This window comes from Passer domesticus, chromosome 9 (assembly GCF_036417665.1).
Source record: "Passer domesticus isolate bPasDom1 chromosome 9, bPasDom1.hap1, whole genome shotgun sequence".
Taxonomy (NCBI): Eukaryota; Metazoa; Chordata; class Aves; order Passeriformes; family Passeridae; genus Passer; species Passer domesticus.
The window spans coordinates 29,535,601-29,551,334 of NC_087482.1; the positions used below are offsets into that span (position 1 = coordinate 29,535,601).

The 15,734-nt window shown below is 49.3% G+C and overlaps 1 protein-coding gene across 3 annotated transcripts in view; it reads right to left on the reverse strand.

Moving 5' to 3' along the window:
* Nucleotides 1-37: 37 nt before the first annotated feature.
* Nucleotides 38-15,734, reverse strand: part of IP6K1 (inositol hexakisphosphate kinase 1) — a 36,700-nt gene continuing 21,003 nt past the window's right edge. For 2 of the 3 annotated variants that reach the window (XM_064432269.1, XM_064432270.1), the window contains 5 exons: nucleotides 7,998-8,343; nucleotides 5,578-5,788; nucleotides 4,813-4,997; nucleotides 3,364-3,539; nucleotides 38-2,526 (listed from right to left, as the gene is read on the reverse strand). In XM_064432269.1, coding sequence (XP_064288339.1) covers nucleotides 2,026-2,526; nucleotides 3,364-3,539; nucleotides 4,813-4,997; nucleotides 5,578-5,788; nucleotides 7,998-8,220 — 1,296 coding nt within the window. In that variant the 5' untranslated portion in view covers nucleotides 8,221-8,343 and the 3' untranslated portion in view covers nucleotides 38-2,025. The remainder of the gene's footprint in view (nucleotides 2,527-3,363; nucleotides 3,540-4,812; nucleotides 4,998-5,577; nucleotides 5,789-7,997; nucleotides 8,344-15,734) is intronic. The other variant, XM_064432271.1, reaches the window with a different exon arrangement.

The following is a 15,734-nucleotide window of genomic DNA, read 5'->3' on the forward strand; positions in this document are numbered from 1 at the left end:
GGCCCCAAGAGACGGCGGGAGAGGCAGGCACGGCACGCCGCGGACAAAAACAGATCCTTTAATGGTTTTTGGTTCTCTGTGAAGCACAAACAGGGTGGTTATTCATGTAAAAACAAACGGGGCCAAGGCTATGTACAAGCTGTGGAGTCCCACCGCGGTGGTCCGAAGGGAGGGGGGCGGCTCCCACTGAGCACGGGCAGCGTGGCCCAGCGAGGCGGGGAAAGGCAGGAATGAGCGCGGGGGACAGCAAGGGGCTCTCCCGGTGGAGCGGCCTGACTCACCCGAGCACAGCCCGCGGGGACAAGGACATGCAGAGGTGGGCGGCGATGGGCCACGCTAGGGCAGGGCCAGGGAATAATGCGGCTGTTGTGGGTACCTACACCCCTGCACTCACCCAGCCTCGCTGCCTCCTGCAAACCCGCTCCCTGAAAATCCTGCAGGTCCTGGCAAGGTAGGGACCCGCAGGAGCAATGAAGTAACCTAGTGCAGGGCAGCATGCCACGGCTAAAGGTCCTTCTCTGGAGGACGGAGGGGGAGCATGGCTTGGGCAGGCTTTGAGGAGCTGGGAGACTGGCAGAGAAATTTGGCAGCTCTCTTGCCCCCTTCCACACCAGTGCCACAGAGCTGTGCCTGAGATGTGGCAGCCGTGCTTTCCGAGCGGCCTCTGCGCACATGGAGTTGGCACACATGCGACATGCGAGTATTCCCCAAACAAGCATCCCTGAAGTAATTAAAAAAACCCCAACCCTGGCCTTGTAGGTACACAGGGTAATGGTAATGCCATGGAACAAGTCAGTGAGAGCAGGAGGGAGCAGCCAGGGCCCCAGCACAGAAACAGGAGCTGAGGTGGAGCAGGGTTCGGTCTGGTACCACCAGGCCACAGTATCAAATATTAATTCCTCATCAAAGGAGGCTGGGAACATTTATTTTGGGAGACACTGACTGCGTGAAGCAAAGCTGAACAGTCAGGCAGTGGTACTGAACAGTCAAGACAGTGGCTCTCACTGCTCAGCTAGGTCACCCCTCACCTGGCGTCTAGAGACCCTCAGGGAGGAGATGGGGATCAGCCCTAAGCCTCAGCCTCCCCTTCCACCACCTCCAGACCTGTTGGAATAGCAGGGCCTGGGGGCAGAGGGTCCCCGGGGGAAGAGGGCACCTTTGTGCTGGAGGGACATACTCTGTACTTTACAGGAGGGGAAGGGTTGAAATGGTCCGAAATGCCCCACTGCACAGCTGGGGTCATGTTAACTGCTACAGATACTATTGCTAGCCCACGAGCTGAGCACTTTCAAGTCAGTGGTCCAGGGCAGAGTGGCTCCTGCGGAGCCCTGTGCCTGCCCATGCCATGCCATGCCATCAGGGAGGGAGCAGACCCTAGGCTGAAGCACAGCTCCACCTGTGTGGCATTCCCTCTGGGCCACAGCTCTGCCAGGGATTGCATTTGGTCATTTCATTTCCGTGTTTGGGGTAGCTACTCACAGTGCCCAAACAGCAGAAAAAGGCAGCATCAAAAGCAAAGCCCCATTGGCAACACCCAGGGCAGAGCCAGCAACACCAAACACAGGGACTGGCACCTGACTTCTCACTGGTGGCCTCACAGATGCTGCCAACCGTCAGGCAAGCGCCCTTTCCAAACAACTCAGGAGAAATTCAAAGGGGAAGCTCCTGAGGCAGGAGGCTCCTCATAGCAGAGCTCCAGCCTCGTCAAGAGCCCTGGGCTCTCCTGCTTTCTCTTCCCTGTGTCCAGGTCCTCCCTCCAGAACGCACATATGATCAGCGAAGAACCGGGACACCTGACACCCAGCAGGCATCTACAGAGCCTCCTGCAGAAGGCAGAGCAAGTGCGGTCAGAACCATCCGGTCGGCACGAGAGTTCTTCCATCCTGCCTCACCTCAGCTCTTCTATCCAAGTACATTTAAAAACAACAGAGCGATACAGTTGTTTAAAACCAAATTTGTCTGTGGTAGTGGGTGGTCTTGTCTGCTCCTGCCACCAGGACAAGAATAAGAGGCCACAGCCCAGAGCTACTGGTTTTCCTCGCGCATCTGTTCCATGATGTTGATGAGGCTTTCCAGCCCGAACACGTAGCCCATGTCGGGCCCGTCGTGCACGGTGGGGTCGTCGCGGAAGCCCTTGAACGTGCTGTGTGCGAAGTCAATCATGCGCACGTCCACCTTGGGCTGGCCCGAGGAGCCGGGCTCCGAGCCGCCGCCGTCCTGGAGGCCCTCGGGCACGGAGCCCTTGAGGCGCGCCTCGGGCCGGCGCTCCAGCAAGGCCCCCGCACGGCTCTCCTTGCCGTCGTAGATGATGAGCAGGGAGCTGGAGTAGAAGCGGTAGGAGGCCTGTCTCTCCAGAACCGCCTTCAGGCTGCGCAGTTTGGCCAGGACGGGCTCAAAGAGGTCCTTGCGCAGCTCGATGCCGTTGTGGAGGTACTGGTAGAGGGCGTTGCGGAAGCCTTCGATGGAAAGGCCGCGCCCATAGTATTTATTCCTGCATAAGTAATGCCCTGTGTCCAGCTGATAGACCTGGAACACCAAAGGAAATGCACATCAAGTAGGAGCAACGGGCTAAGGCCACGCAGAGAGCCCTGAGCTGTCCTGCACTGACAGGGCAGAGGGAACTCATCCCCATTATGACTGAGTGGGAGCAGGACACAGCTCTGCCCGTTCCCTGCATCCCAGAGCAGCTCACGGGTGCTGCCCAGGGGCATACTCAGGATGCCTGAGCACTAGTTCTCTTCCAGGATGCCCAAAAGGGGCTCACGAGTCCTAGTCCCCTAAAAAGGCATGACACAACTGACCCCAGGAGTTAAAAAGCCAAGTCTTACAGCAACTCAGACAATTCTCTGGCAGCAGGAGCTGCTGACACCTACTGCCATTACATGGCAAGTGATTAATGAGGAGCCCTCATTGCTTCAGAGTCTGTGGGCAGAGATTTGGGTTTACAAGATCTGGTTCCTTCAGGAGGTGGGGAAAGGAGCGATTATTGCACAACAGCAAACCCTTGTGCACAGGTCCAGGCACAGCAGAGCAACTTCTTAACAATCAGTGCAGTATAGAAGGAAATGTCAGACACTTCCATCTCCAGGCATTGTGATTCTGGCTGAACACTAAGCCACAAAACTAATTGTATTAGAAAATTCCCTAACTGTGAATAAGGGAGCTCTGGACAAAGGAGGCCATCTCAGGGAAGGCAGGTTCATTTGTTTTAGGCTTAGAAATGAAGACAAAAATAGCACAAATGCTGCTGTACCTACCTGCAGTGGGAGGCTCAAATTCAGTGCTTAGCAGGAACACTAACTGGGAGGCTTAATGCAGCTGTGAAAAGGAAGGTAGAGCATCTGCAGCCTGGGGGATCCCTACCTGCATCCCACACACACGCACTCCCAAGGTGGCAGAAGTGCTCTGCTCACACTTCTTCATCTGCCGAGCAGCCTTCTCCTCAGAGGCATCATCTCCGTGCTGCCTGGTCCCCATCTTCAGATCAAGCACGCAGGGAAGCTTGAAGTGATGCACCACGTTCTCCAGCAACAGGAACTCTGGGATATGTGTCAAGGAGAGCTCACCCACCACAGACACCCGAGGGCCACCACAGATATAGGGATGGACAACAAACACATAGGAATCAAAGAACACACAAGACAAACAGCTTGGTGAGTTGAAGAAAAGGACAAAACCCAAACACTGAACGCAGACTTTGACAGCTGGTAAGAAGGAAACAGCCTAGAAAGTGGAACAGCCAACGGCAGGAAGGTCACATGCAGTTGTACTGGAAATTCAGAGGGGAAATTGAAAAGCAAAACACTGGTGTCAGGAAGGACATGGTATGCCAGTAGGAACTGCTGATCCATTAAGAGAGAGCTTCAAGTCTAATCAAATTAGCCATTTGACCATATGGATAAACAATACAAAGCCCATGGACTGAAAACTCAAGGGTCAAGTAATGGCAGGGTTGGCCTGTCCAGAACAGCAGCACTGCCCAACACACAGAGGGGAGCTGGGGAGGTGACAAAGACAGGAAATACAACAGTAACAGGAGCCCTGTGTCAGCAGTGGGCACACAATGCCCCTGCACTGGGGCACAGCACTGACAACACACCCCAGGCACTCTGTACTGCAACTTGCTCCAAAAGGGAAAAAAAAAACCCAAAAGTTTGCCCTAAGGAGTCCCACAGGGCACAAATCAACATGTAAAATCTGAAATGGCAACCAGAGCACAGCTGGATTAAATGTGCAAGAGAGGAACTGTGTTTGGTTTAGAAACAGGAACTTCATAAAAATAAGGAAGTGTGCTTAAAAAGGAGAGGGCAGCCAAAGAGAATGACTTCTCTGTGAGTGATGCAAGCTATTTAAAAATAAAATCTGGAGTCTCCAAGCTCACACTTGAGAATCGGAGAAGGAAGCCCAGGCAGTTAAAATTATGAACACTGCTATTAAAAGTAAGTTTGTTTCTATGTGAGGAAAGCAGAATCCAGGTGAAACAAAATAACCCTGCAAGCTGACAAGTTCAAAGCAGGAGGAGTCATTTGTGAAGGCACAGAAAACAAACCCATCTTCAACCATATGAAGAAGTCAGTCAGACTGCCTGGAGATGGACCGAGACCTTTAGGGCCCCTTCCAACCCAAACCATTCTATCATCCATTAGTGTCACAGTATGGGAGGCAGGAAGGAACAGCTAAAAGGAACACGTAACTCAAGTGTGGCTGAGGACAGAAATGCCAAGGGAAATGCAGGCCTGGCTGCCCCAGGCACAAAGGGTAAGGCAGGGCAGCAGCAGCCTGACCCACCCAGCTGTGCCTCCCAAAGGATACTGTACAGCTTCCGGTCCTTGGACTCGGACCGCATGCGGCTCAGCTGCTGCTTGTGGCAGCGCAGGCTCCAGGGGTTATAGCTGATCTTCTCAGAGCTCAGGCCGCTGTTCCCATCCAACATCTGAAATGGAACATCTGAGTGGATGTGCAAGTCCACCCTGGGACTCTTCATTTCCTGGATGCTGCTGGTGTAAAGACAGAACAAACCTGCCTGTTAGAATGCGTCAGTTCTTCACACTCTTTACGACTGTCACATCCCGCCCTGGCACACAACCATCTCCTATTCCTTCTCCTGCTGCACACAATGCAAATCTTCTAACAGCAAATCCTCACCAATACCCTGGGCTGCGGACACAGGCTCCAGGATCTGGTCTATTTAATATCTCTGCTAATAGAGCAAACAGGAACACTTGCTCCTCTGGAAGCTGGGGTAAGGAGGTAGAGGACCCATATTCAAAATACCCTGGGAAGAAACCCCTGGGTTAATAACCAGGTGGACTGAAGAGTGTTCAAATCTGCTCTGTATGCTTTGGTTGCACATCTGATACACTGCCAACACTTACCCTGTATCAGAAGCATTTCATATGGATGAATTGGTCCTGAACCCAGGAAAACTCCTGGCACAGTCTGCAGTGTCAAAATCTGCTGGGCTAGCAAGTGCACAACAGCCTGGCCACCTTAAGGAGTTGCAGAACATCCTCAACCAAAGGAGTAAGGAAGAAAGATCTCCAATATTTGTGCTGTCACTGGTCCTCCAAGTTTTACCTTTCAGTGCTGTCACTGGCCAGGCCAGGCTTCTCCTCCTTGTGCTCGGTGCCGCTGCTTGACCTGTGAAGGCTCCGGCGCGAGTGCTTGCGCCGCGGCTGGTCCCTCTCTGGCAGATCATCCTGCCCCACAGCCTCGTTCTCCACATAGGGATAGGCCACCAGGTTAATGTAGCCATCACTGTCTCCCTCAAAACAGACAGACACCACACCTGCCAGGGAGAAGTTACAGTCAGTTCTCCTGGAAGAGGGAATACACAACTATTATCAACAAAATGTTCTGCAGGAGAGAGGAAAATGTAGCTCACAGAGAAGCAAAGCAAGCCCAGAGCAATGAAAGAGGGAGAAGAGCTCTGCCACTGCAGGAAATAAGGACAAAAGTACAGCTGGTAGGCTGAGGGTGTGATTTATTTCCTTCCTTCAGTCTTGCAGCAAATGTCAAACTGGAGAGAGTCAAGTACAGTCTACCAAGACGCTGAGGGGAGCAAAGCAGGTAAAGTAATATCTGATTTGTTTGGATAAGTACCTACGTCCTGCAGAAGCATTCCTGCTGTTCAGAGGGACATCACCAGCCAAGCAGGACTGTGCTTTCTCTGCTAAAGGAGCTTTCCAGCATCAGAGCAATGAAGTACAGAGCCCTACGGCTGAGGTGACAACTGTCACTCTTATCACAACTCAGCCAGTCTCACAAAAAAGGAATCTGCAAGGGCCCAGGCCTTTCTAGCAATAAAAACAAGGGGCCCTGGAAGCAAAACCACCTCTGCCAAGTGCAGGCAAGCAGGACCATGTATCCTTGCCAGTTTCACCGTCTGAAGGCTCCTGGAAAGCACCATAGTGCAAGGGAAGTCATAGATCTTCCACAGCACAGACTCAGAATATATCTGTCCAGCCACAGAGCAGGACTGCTGACACTTCCAGTTAGGGCTGACATCTTAATTTCTGGGACTACTGCTCCAGCCCTGAAAATGAGGCCATCAGCCCATCTCCTGATGTGCAATGACAAAATGTTTCATTAGCTTGTCACTAGTATTGACTAGCTGCCAGGAGTTTCAAATGACAGATGCACTCAATCAAATTTATGATGTACTGAATCAAATATATCAATTTATTTCCTCACAAACATGAGGAAACCTTGCCCTCCCCAGATGATGCAGGCCATCCTGTTCCCGTCCTTCTTTTCTCCTTATCTGCACAGGACAATGTGAACAAGGTTCAGGTGGCTGAAACACGACTCCAGAATGTCAGTACATAAGTGCTACTCCAAGTGCTGCCTGGATGTGCTCAAGATACCTCTGTGAAGTCTTACAGTAACACCCAAGTGCTCAGACAGAAAATATCATACCATACCATGTTCCTCTCCCCCAGATCAGAAGGAAAGATTTCTAGGACTATGAGGAAACTGCACAGGGAGGGACATGCACAGCCCATGCCATCAGGGTACCAGGAAGTACCTGACCTCAAGAAGACAAGAGTCCACCTGGACTATCAGCTTCATCGGTTTTAAACACACCTCCCCAAGAAAAACTCACATCATATGGACTCTAGGAACTACACAGGCTTCAGTGGGATTTCTGATGGGACACTAGAGCACTGTGTGTCCCCAGCATGGCCAGAGGGTTAAGAGAGAATCCATCTGTTGCACACTGCACCCCTCACTCACGACAACCTGTGTGCAGCCACGGGGAGGGAAGCTGACACTGCTTTGAGACAGTCAGGCTGCAGCCAGAGGCAAAGGCAAGACCCTGAACAGATGGTGGTCCCAGCTGTCTATAAAGCACCACCTTCCCAGTGCCACATGGAGACAAAGCAGCAGAGGGAACAGGAACACTGAGCCCCCCAGAAGTCTACCTGACCACATCGCCATCCTGAACACAAACACACAAGGCTGGAAGCCTATCGAGCTTCCCAAAGACACAGCTGAGCTGCCAACCTCCTACAATGACACAGGCACTGGAAAATTCCACTCCTTCAAAGCAGCTGGGGACAAGGTTGCATCTCAGCACTGGGAAAGCCATACTTCCTGCTTCAGCAGCTTGCTGCTATAGGTCCATAAAAGAGATGGGATGAGGAAGCAATAAATTACAGAACTGGAATGTGCAAATGCTCATTCTGTGATCTGGCTTCATTAGCTCAAGGTCAAGGCTGTAATTGACAATAACTTGGTAATAAAACTGCTTCAGTTACACATCCATAACCTTAAACTTTGGACTACAACTGTCACACTGCATATTCTCCATCTAAAAAAGGAGCACATTCAACACAGTGTGCCTACCAAAAAAAAACCTTCCTCCTTTCCAAGTGTCGCTATCAAATTGCCAGCCCGCAAAGGGGAGTTTAATAAAAGCAATATGACCCCAAAAGACAGCAAGACAGCAGCAGCTGCAGGAAAATGGAAGGACAGGTTCTTAAGGGCTGCCTCACCTTTGTACTCAGGTGTGAACTCCTTCATTTCTGGGGGCAGGGACTCGTAGAAGCGCTGCTCCCGGGTGATGAGGGGCTTGCAGACAGTGTGGTCGTCGTAGCGCATCATGCTGCTGTGCCCGCCCACCTGGTGGATGAAAGGCTCCAGCAGGACCCCCCGGTCTCCAGATCGAGTGGCATTCTTGCCATACTTGCCCACTTCCATGGTTTGACAAACACACATTGCGTTGGGCACCCGTTGCACTCTTGGAGCATGGGGAGAGCCACATGGGCTGGGAGGGGTAGCTCAGCAGCAGTCAGGCAGCCACAGGGGGGAAATCCTGGTAATTTGCTTCCTTGCAATGATCTGAAAAGGCAAAAGATTCCTGTTAAAGGACCACTTACACTCAACTCCTTGTTCATTTGGAGAAGTTTATGGTATTTATTTATATCCATATCCTCTCGTTTTTTGTTTACATGCTTGTTCCAGCATGCTCCTCACTACCTCTTTAATCCTGCAGGTAAACACACACTAATTCAGAGGCAGTCCCATCCACAGCTCCTCCAATAGGATTGACAGCATACAGGCAAAGGAGGAAATACAGCTATTTTAAGCCTCCCATCTTTATAAAATATTACTTCCTTCCCTGTTCATTTTATTAGTAAGGCAATGGAGCAGACTGTGAGCCCACACCCACCTATCAGTATTGGTGACTGACACAGGCAGTACAAACATTTCCAGAATCTGAAATCCCCTCCTCATGCCTCTGCATTTTTAACATCTAAGTAATTCCTGTTCACCTGCTACTGTCACACTGTTTCCTCTTTTAGTGCTCACTTCTCTTCAGGCACTGACATGAAAGACGCAGAGTAAGAGTGACAGTCATTCTGTCACTGTGTGTGTGCTGGAACTGAATGGATTCTGCTCAGATTCCCTCCTTTATCACTCTCAGCCTTTCAGGACAATTTTCTAATGCTTTCAGAGCACCTATATGCACAACAAGGCCCTAATCTCTAGAGGTAAGCAAGATATACCACTAAATCCAAATGAGATTACAAGTGCTTTAGAGAAGCAGATGGTCTTTTAGTGTTTGCAGAATACCTGGTACAGCCACAGGATGATAGAAAAGTAAAGCTGCCCAAATTCTCTCCAGATGATTTGCCCTTTTTCCAGCTTAGATCACAGCTGCCCCTGAGGCTGCTGGGGAAAATGTCACAGGATTTCCTCACAACGATGAGTTATCCAAATGTTGGTACAAGAACCAGGTGGCGACTAGAGTTTCCGAATGCATTGAATTTCCAGTTTCTTCACACAGGAACAGCCAAGGGCAGTAATTTAAGAACTGAGGGATCCTGGAGGCCTGAACAAGGGACACGGCTCAGGCTGTTCCTCATCCGGCCACGGGATGTCTCTGCAGCTACACAGCAGCGCCAGGCTGGGGGAATTTTGGATGAACACCAGCTCATCTCCCCCGCTCCAGTTCAGCCATGTCAGAGATGGAGCTCCAGAGATTCAAAAGGAGGGATGACACTTCATAAAGTGTTTAACCCAATCTAACCCAAATTCCTCACAGCAGGACAAAGCTGCTCTCTCCTTGTTTGCTCGCTCCTGCTTGCTCCCTCACAAGGTTTTTGGGATAGTATGAGTGTACGTACATTTGAGTTGAATCATCTCGCTGATCCCGTGGAAAACATTTCCTTTTGTGGTTACATGACCACACTGCCACATTCAGTGCAAGGGGAATAATTTGAATATTTAGCTGGCTTTTAAGGCAGGGGCCAGGAAATAGGAGGGAAAAAAACCCACAACACAGATAGTGCCTCTCTGTAGTAACTCATGTCTAAGTCTGTTGAACTCATGTCAAAGTCTCCCAAAGTCATTCAGAGCCTAAGCTGAATCACAAACAAACACATGCTGGAGATTTCTCTTCTCCCTCTTATTTGTTTTATCAACAAGAAGAAATTTCAGCAGCAGACACTCATAGATGTTTTAGCTGGGTTTAACACAGTTAATATCCAAGAACAAGCGAGGTACCACCATTTGCAAGAGGTCAGCACTTCACAGATTCCAGACAAATGTTTCACAGACTAAAGTCTCCCCTTCCTGATGTAGCTCTGTCTTGGATTCAACTTCTTCTATTTTGCCAATGACTAAAGCAGAGCTTTCAGCTATTCCAAACAATATAGAGGACAAACTTAACTTCACACCTTCCTGTAGTTTAAACTTCACAGGACAAGAGAAATCCAAGATCTATCTGTGTGACAGTTTTTGTTACACTCAGGAGACATGCACATGATGCTCAGGACTGCAGTCATCCACGGGCTGCTGGGAAATGGCTGTGGCCACCAAGTGTCCTGGGCTCACAGCCAAGTACCCCAGCACCCCCAAGAAACCCCAACGTGACAAATTGTGGGTGTGCAGGCTGCCTGGGAGGAAGTGAAAGCCTTAAAACCAAAACATTCTGAGGCTGTGACACAAGAGCAGGAGCTGGGCAGCAGGTGGGGAGAGTCCAAAGCCAGACACAACTGCTCTACACAGGCATCCACACACTCTAGAGAAACAGTGATACAGGCACTATTTTCCCATGTTCAAGTGAATGTCAGAAAAAAATTTTGTGGCAAGCAGCATTTTGGAGGCAGTATTTGTAAAGAGGAAGATTTCCACAGGGCTTGAAAAGGGACACTTTATAGCTCAGATACAGCTTAGTGTTTTTCATCAAACTAACTCAAAGTAGAGGGTTACTACTAAACAAGGACACTATCCACAAACAAAGACAGAAGAATCCCAGCAGTTTCAAACAAATATAAAGCAGAAAACTATTTAAAGTCCTAAATATTACTCATCCTTTGTCTGTTAAACAAAGGCATGAGTTCAACTATTTTAGCTGGCTTATAAAATTTAAAGTCCTTCCAATCAAACTGCAAAACACAGTGCACAGCCTAAGAAAAAGCTTGAGGGAGACCAGTTCATTTAAGCAGATCCTTTGGTATCTTCCACCACCACCACTGCAGCTCCAGCAGCAGTGAAACACCCAGGCCAGTTTAGCACCCCCTTCCAACAGAAGGATCTCTCCTTAAAAAGACAAAGTCCCCCCTGAGTTGGACTCAGGAAAGGTGGGGGGTGGGCTTTAGGAGCACAGTTATCTGTGACTACAGACATGCCACCCCCCATCTTTCATTATCCTCCCCCATAACAGACTCATGCACTGGAACAGAATTTGCTCTACAATATTTACGTCTAGACATCTCTTTGTCAGTGTATCTGCTCCAAGTCTGATCTGCATACCTCACTGCTCAAACACTTCCTGGCAATAAGATGTGTTTTCTTGTAGTAACACATTTCCAAACAAAATCCAGTAAGACATCCAAGACAACACTGCTCTTCCTAACCCACTAAGTGGGGTAAACCCTGTCCTCAAAACCAAACATCACCCTCCAGCAGGGAACTTATCCCTTCATAAAAACAGTGCTGTGCTCTTGAAGACCCAGCCAGAGACCTCTTAAACATTACTGAACCCTGACTGAAGACTACAGGTGTCTTACCAGACCAGCATCAGACCCAAGGAGATGCTCCTGCCAGTTCACAGCGCCAGAGAACAAGAACAGCAACATCTCCTCTGAGGGTGTAACTTAAAGGAGACAGAAAAATGAGCCTTGGAGGTCACCACATGACAAGAGGTGAGGGCAGGGAGCTGCAGTGCCATGGATGTGAGAATGACTGCTGAGCACCCCACGATGCTGGTGTCCCTGCTCTCTATAAACCATCTTGTACAGGAACACTGGCAATGCTTCACGACTCACTGGTAAAGCTACTTCCCTAAATATAAAGGAGAAGAAATGCTTTAAATTGTGATGAATCACAGAGCAAGAACACTGACTGCCCTCAGCAGCTCGCAGATCTGTTTCCAGCACTGCAGCCCCAGGCCCTGCTGTAACCAGGGCTAAGGCAGATGGCCACTGACGACTCTGGAGACAGGCCACAGGCCAGGGATAAATACAGACCCCAACGTCACCATGACACAAGCTGGACTTTCCCTGAACAGCCCCAGAGCTCTCAGGAGGAAAGCACAAGAATAGAAAATACCAGTATAGCAAACAAGAGAACTACAGCATTTGGTCAATTGGTTCCTGGTGAGCAAAGACTCATTAGCAAAGACTCATTAGCAAAGAAAAGCAGAAGCATCTGTGCTGAAAAGCAGGGTTGTTTCTACTCGTGCTGGATTGGATGAGGTATGAGAAGAAAATCCAGTCTAAGGAAGTTAAAAAAAAAAAAAGTGTTTCCCACTGTGCCATGAGATCAACTTCCCAGCACAAAAGCTGACTCCCCCACAAGTCTGAAACATGTCTGTCTAGTCAGCAGTAAATGGAGATGAGCCCTGGGACCTGGGCAGAGAACACAACTCTCCAGGAACCTGCAGCAACATTTAGGAGGTAACCAGAAACATTTGGCCTTGGTGACATCCAGGAAGCTACAGATTTTCCTAGCTTACTTAAGCACATAGCTTTGAATCCTGAGCCTTCTCATGCATCTTGTCCAACACTTGAACTACTACCAAATACTCCTTTTTGGACAGGCTGCTCTCACTGTGACAAGTGTGGCTCGTCAGACTGAGGCCAGGAAGTAGAATACAATCGATATACATGCATCCAAAGTGGAACAGAAGTCTTAGGAAAAGCTGCTCAAGAATGCCAGCTGAGAAGGAGAATGGCAGCAGTGAGGCTTGGGGAGGAAGTGCAGTGAACAAGGGCCTGGAGAGGACAATAGCCACTACCACACATGCTCCACCCCATGCCATGAGCTGAGCTTCCTTCACCAATCCTCTTTCTTCCTCACCAACAGGGCACATGTGCACCAACTGCTAAGTGTTCACAAGGAAAGAGCCTGATCTTCTTAAGACAGAGCTTGTCTGAACCAAGAGAAAGGGAAATAAAATTAAGCTTATAGTATAAATCCTTAGAGATTACATGTTTCTGGCTCCTGAAGATCTGAAGGAAGACTCTGCTGGTTTTAGGTGGGAGAGTTAACTTTCTTCCTTACAACTTGCATGGGGCTGTGGTTTGGATTTGTGCTGAAAACAATGTTGATAATAGAGATGCTTTTGTTATTGGTGAGTAGGGCTAACTTCATGAATCAAGAATTTTTCTGCTTCTGACACTGCTCCACCAGCAAGGAAGCTGGGGGTGCACAAGAAGCTGGGAGGCAACACCTCAACTGGCCCCAGGGATATCCCAGACCACATGGTGTCAAGTGTAGCATAGAGAGCTGGGGAAAGTAAAAGGAAAGGGGGATGTTCAGAGTGATGGTTGTCTTTTCCAAGTCACTGCTGCTGTGATGGAGCCCTGCTTTCTTGGGGACAGCTGAACACTTGCCTGCCCATTGGAGGTGGGGAATAAGTTCCTTGTTTTAGCTCCCTTGTGCATGCAGTTTTTGCTTTACCTGTTAAACTGCCTTTATCCCAACCCAAGAGTTTTCTCACTTTTACCCTTCCAATTCTCTCCCTCGTCCCAGGAGGGAGTGAGTGAGTGGCTGTGTGGGGCTGAGTTGCTAGCTGAGGTTAAACCACGACAGACTACTTGTGCCATACTTCTATCACACTGATCACTATTCAGCACTCCTGCCAGCAGCCTGCGAGACCAAGAATTTTCTCCTCTTCTTTTCCTAAGAAAGGAGCGGAAGCCAAGCCTTTTCAGCTCTTTCTGAAGAAAGAGAGGCTGAGCCATGTATTTTAACTCTGGCTGGACTGCTGAAACCACTCGCTAAAACAAGTGCTTAGATCTGGGCTTAAACAAGGCTTTTTCTTCTTAGAGGCCAGATTAGCAAGAATTGCAATGGCCCTTCTGCTGTCACCTACACACAAAGCATGGCAAGCTTTCCGGGAGGGATGAGGTACTGGGAGTCCCTGTTAGGGATTCAGACCCAAGACACAGACAATACCCCTTTTCTCACACTGGCACGCTACAGTGGGAGCCTCTCTCTCTGTTTTTATCTTTTTTTTTTTTAGCCAACTCTTAGCACACAGCCGTTAACAGGGAAGGTCTGTCACATTCAGCAACATATGGAGCAGGTACTCTGCAACATTTTGTGAACACCTGTCATGCAGCTGTCTGTAGACAGGGGTAACCCAAGCTGGGGCTCAAATGGCCTCTTCCACCTTGTATTCCTGTCTGGCCTGATGGTGGACAAGCTGGCACTACTGTGATAAGATCATGCTGGGGAGCAGCAGAGGACTGTACGTAACAGGGATGATATGATTTAATTCCCCTGCTGCTCTTTTCTCGAGGCTCCCCCTTTGGGAGAGAAATGCACCACACTGGAGGAGGGCACAGGCTGTCTGGGCACCTGCCAGTCCCTGTCACTGCTATCAGTGTCACTGCAAAGGCTGCAAGAAGGGCCAGCCCTGGTCTGGTCATCACCACTCTTTCCTCTCCAGTAGGAGCTGGGGGATGAGCAAGAGGGAGCTGAGCTGCTGAATCCTCCTGCTGCACCTTGCCACAAACACACCCTGCCTTGGTAGAAAAGGGCACCTTCCTTCTCTGTTCCAAAGCACTGGCTGCAGTCCAAGCCTGAGTGTTTCCACAGCAGCAAGACCTGACAGAATATGTACAACAAAAGGTTGCTTTATCAGTACCAGCCCAGAAGACTTTTTTCCAAGCCTGTGCCTACAAGAGCAGGGTCATCCAATATCGGCTTTGCATTTTATAGGAGAAATGAGATTATGACACATGAAGGGCTTAGGGAAGATCAATGCTTGTGAGGCCTCATTGCTCAGCTTTCTGTGAGCTAATTTCTGGCTTCACATTATTAACAAAGAGGAAGAAGTCTCCACAGGTTACTTTTAAATTATTCCAATGCAAAAGCTGGCTGTTCAGCACAGCTTTCCAATCGAATGGTCAGAGACAGTCAGAAAGGAACAGACTTTCAACAGCCAAAAGCCACAATGAATCAACCTAACCCACCAAGAAAAGACATTTTTTTAAAAATTTACATTAGTGCAGGGGCTCAGAAACTCATCAACAGGCAGAAAATTGTTCCTGCACTGCCAGCACGGCAGGGAGAAGGGAAAAAGATTGATGCCGTTCCCATTGAAGAAGCCTGGTTCAAAGACTAACTCAGAATTTGTAACTCAACTTATGGACTGAATAGGCAGAGGGAACAATTTTACCTCCTGTCTCAAAAAAAATCTTATGTTTAAAATTTTAATCTGAAATAAAGTATACCTACTTTTTATGCACAGACCTTGGCCTCTTCCCTGACAGTGAGGCTTAAATAAGGCAGCTACAACCCTAAGAAAGTCCTGCACAGTCATCCAAGTAACCACCCACATGCCTCCCCAGCAGGAAGATGATGGAATGACTGTGCTGAGTTCAGCATGAGGAAGAGTCCATTCAGAAACTGCACTTTCATGTCAGCTGTGGGTACCAAATTCCACAATCTCAACAGCATCAGCAGGCAGGATGGATGAGCAGGTAAATGCAGCACAGCTGCTGACAGCAAGAGGATGAGTCAGAGCTGGGCATGGCTGTGCTGAACCAGGGGACAAATGCATTGCACAGGAGCACTGCTGGCAGGAGGACAGAGATGTGAGATTTCGTAGGAGCATGGACACAGCTCAGCCAGATGGGTGGCACAGGAAGGGCTGCTCAGCACTGGGGAGCTGCCCCACAAAACCAAGGAGAATCCACTGCAGTCAGGCAAGCAGGTCTCAGGTTTGTGTTACAACAGGGGTCAAGAGAACAACTGGCACTGCCTAAGTTCCC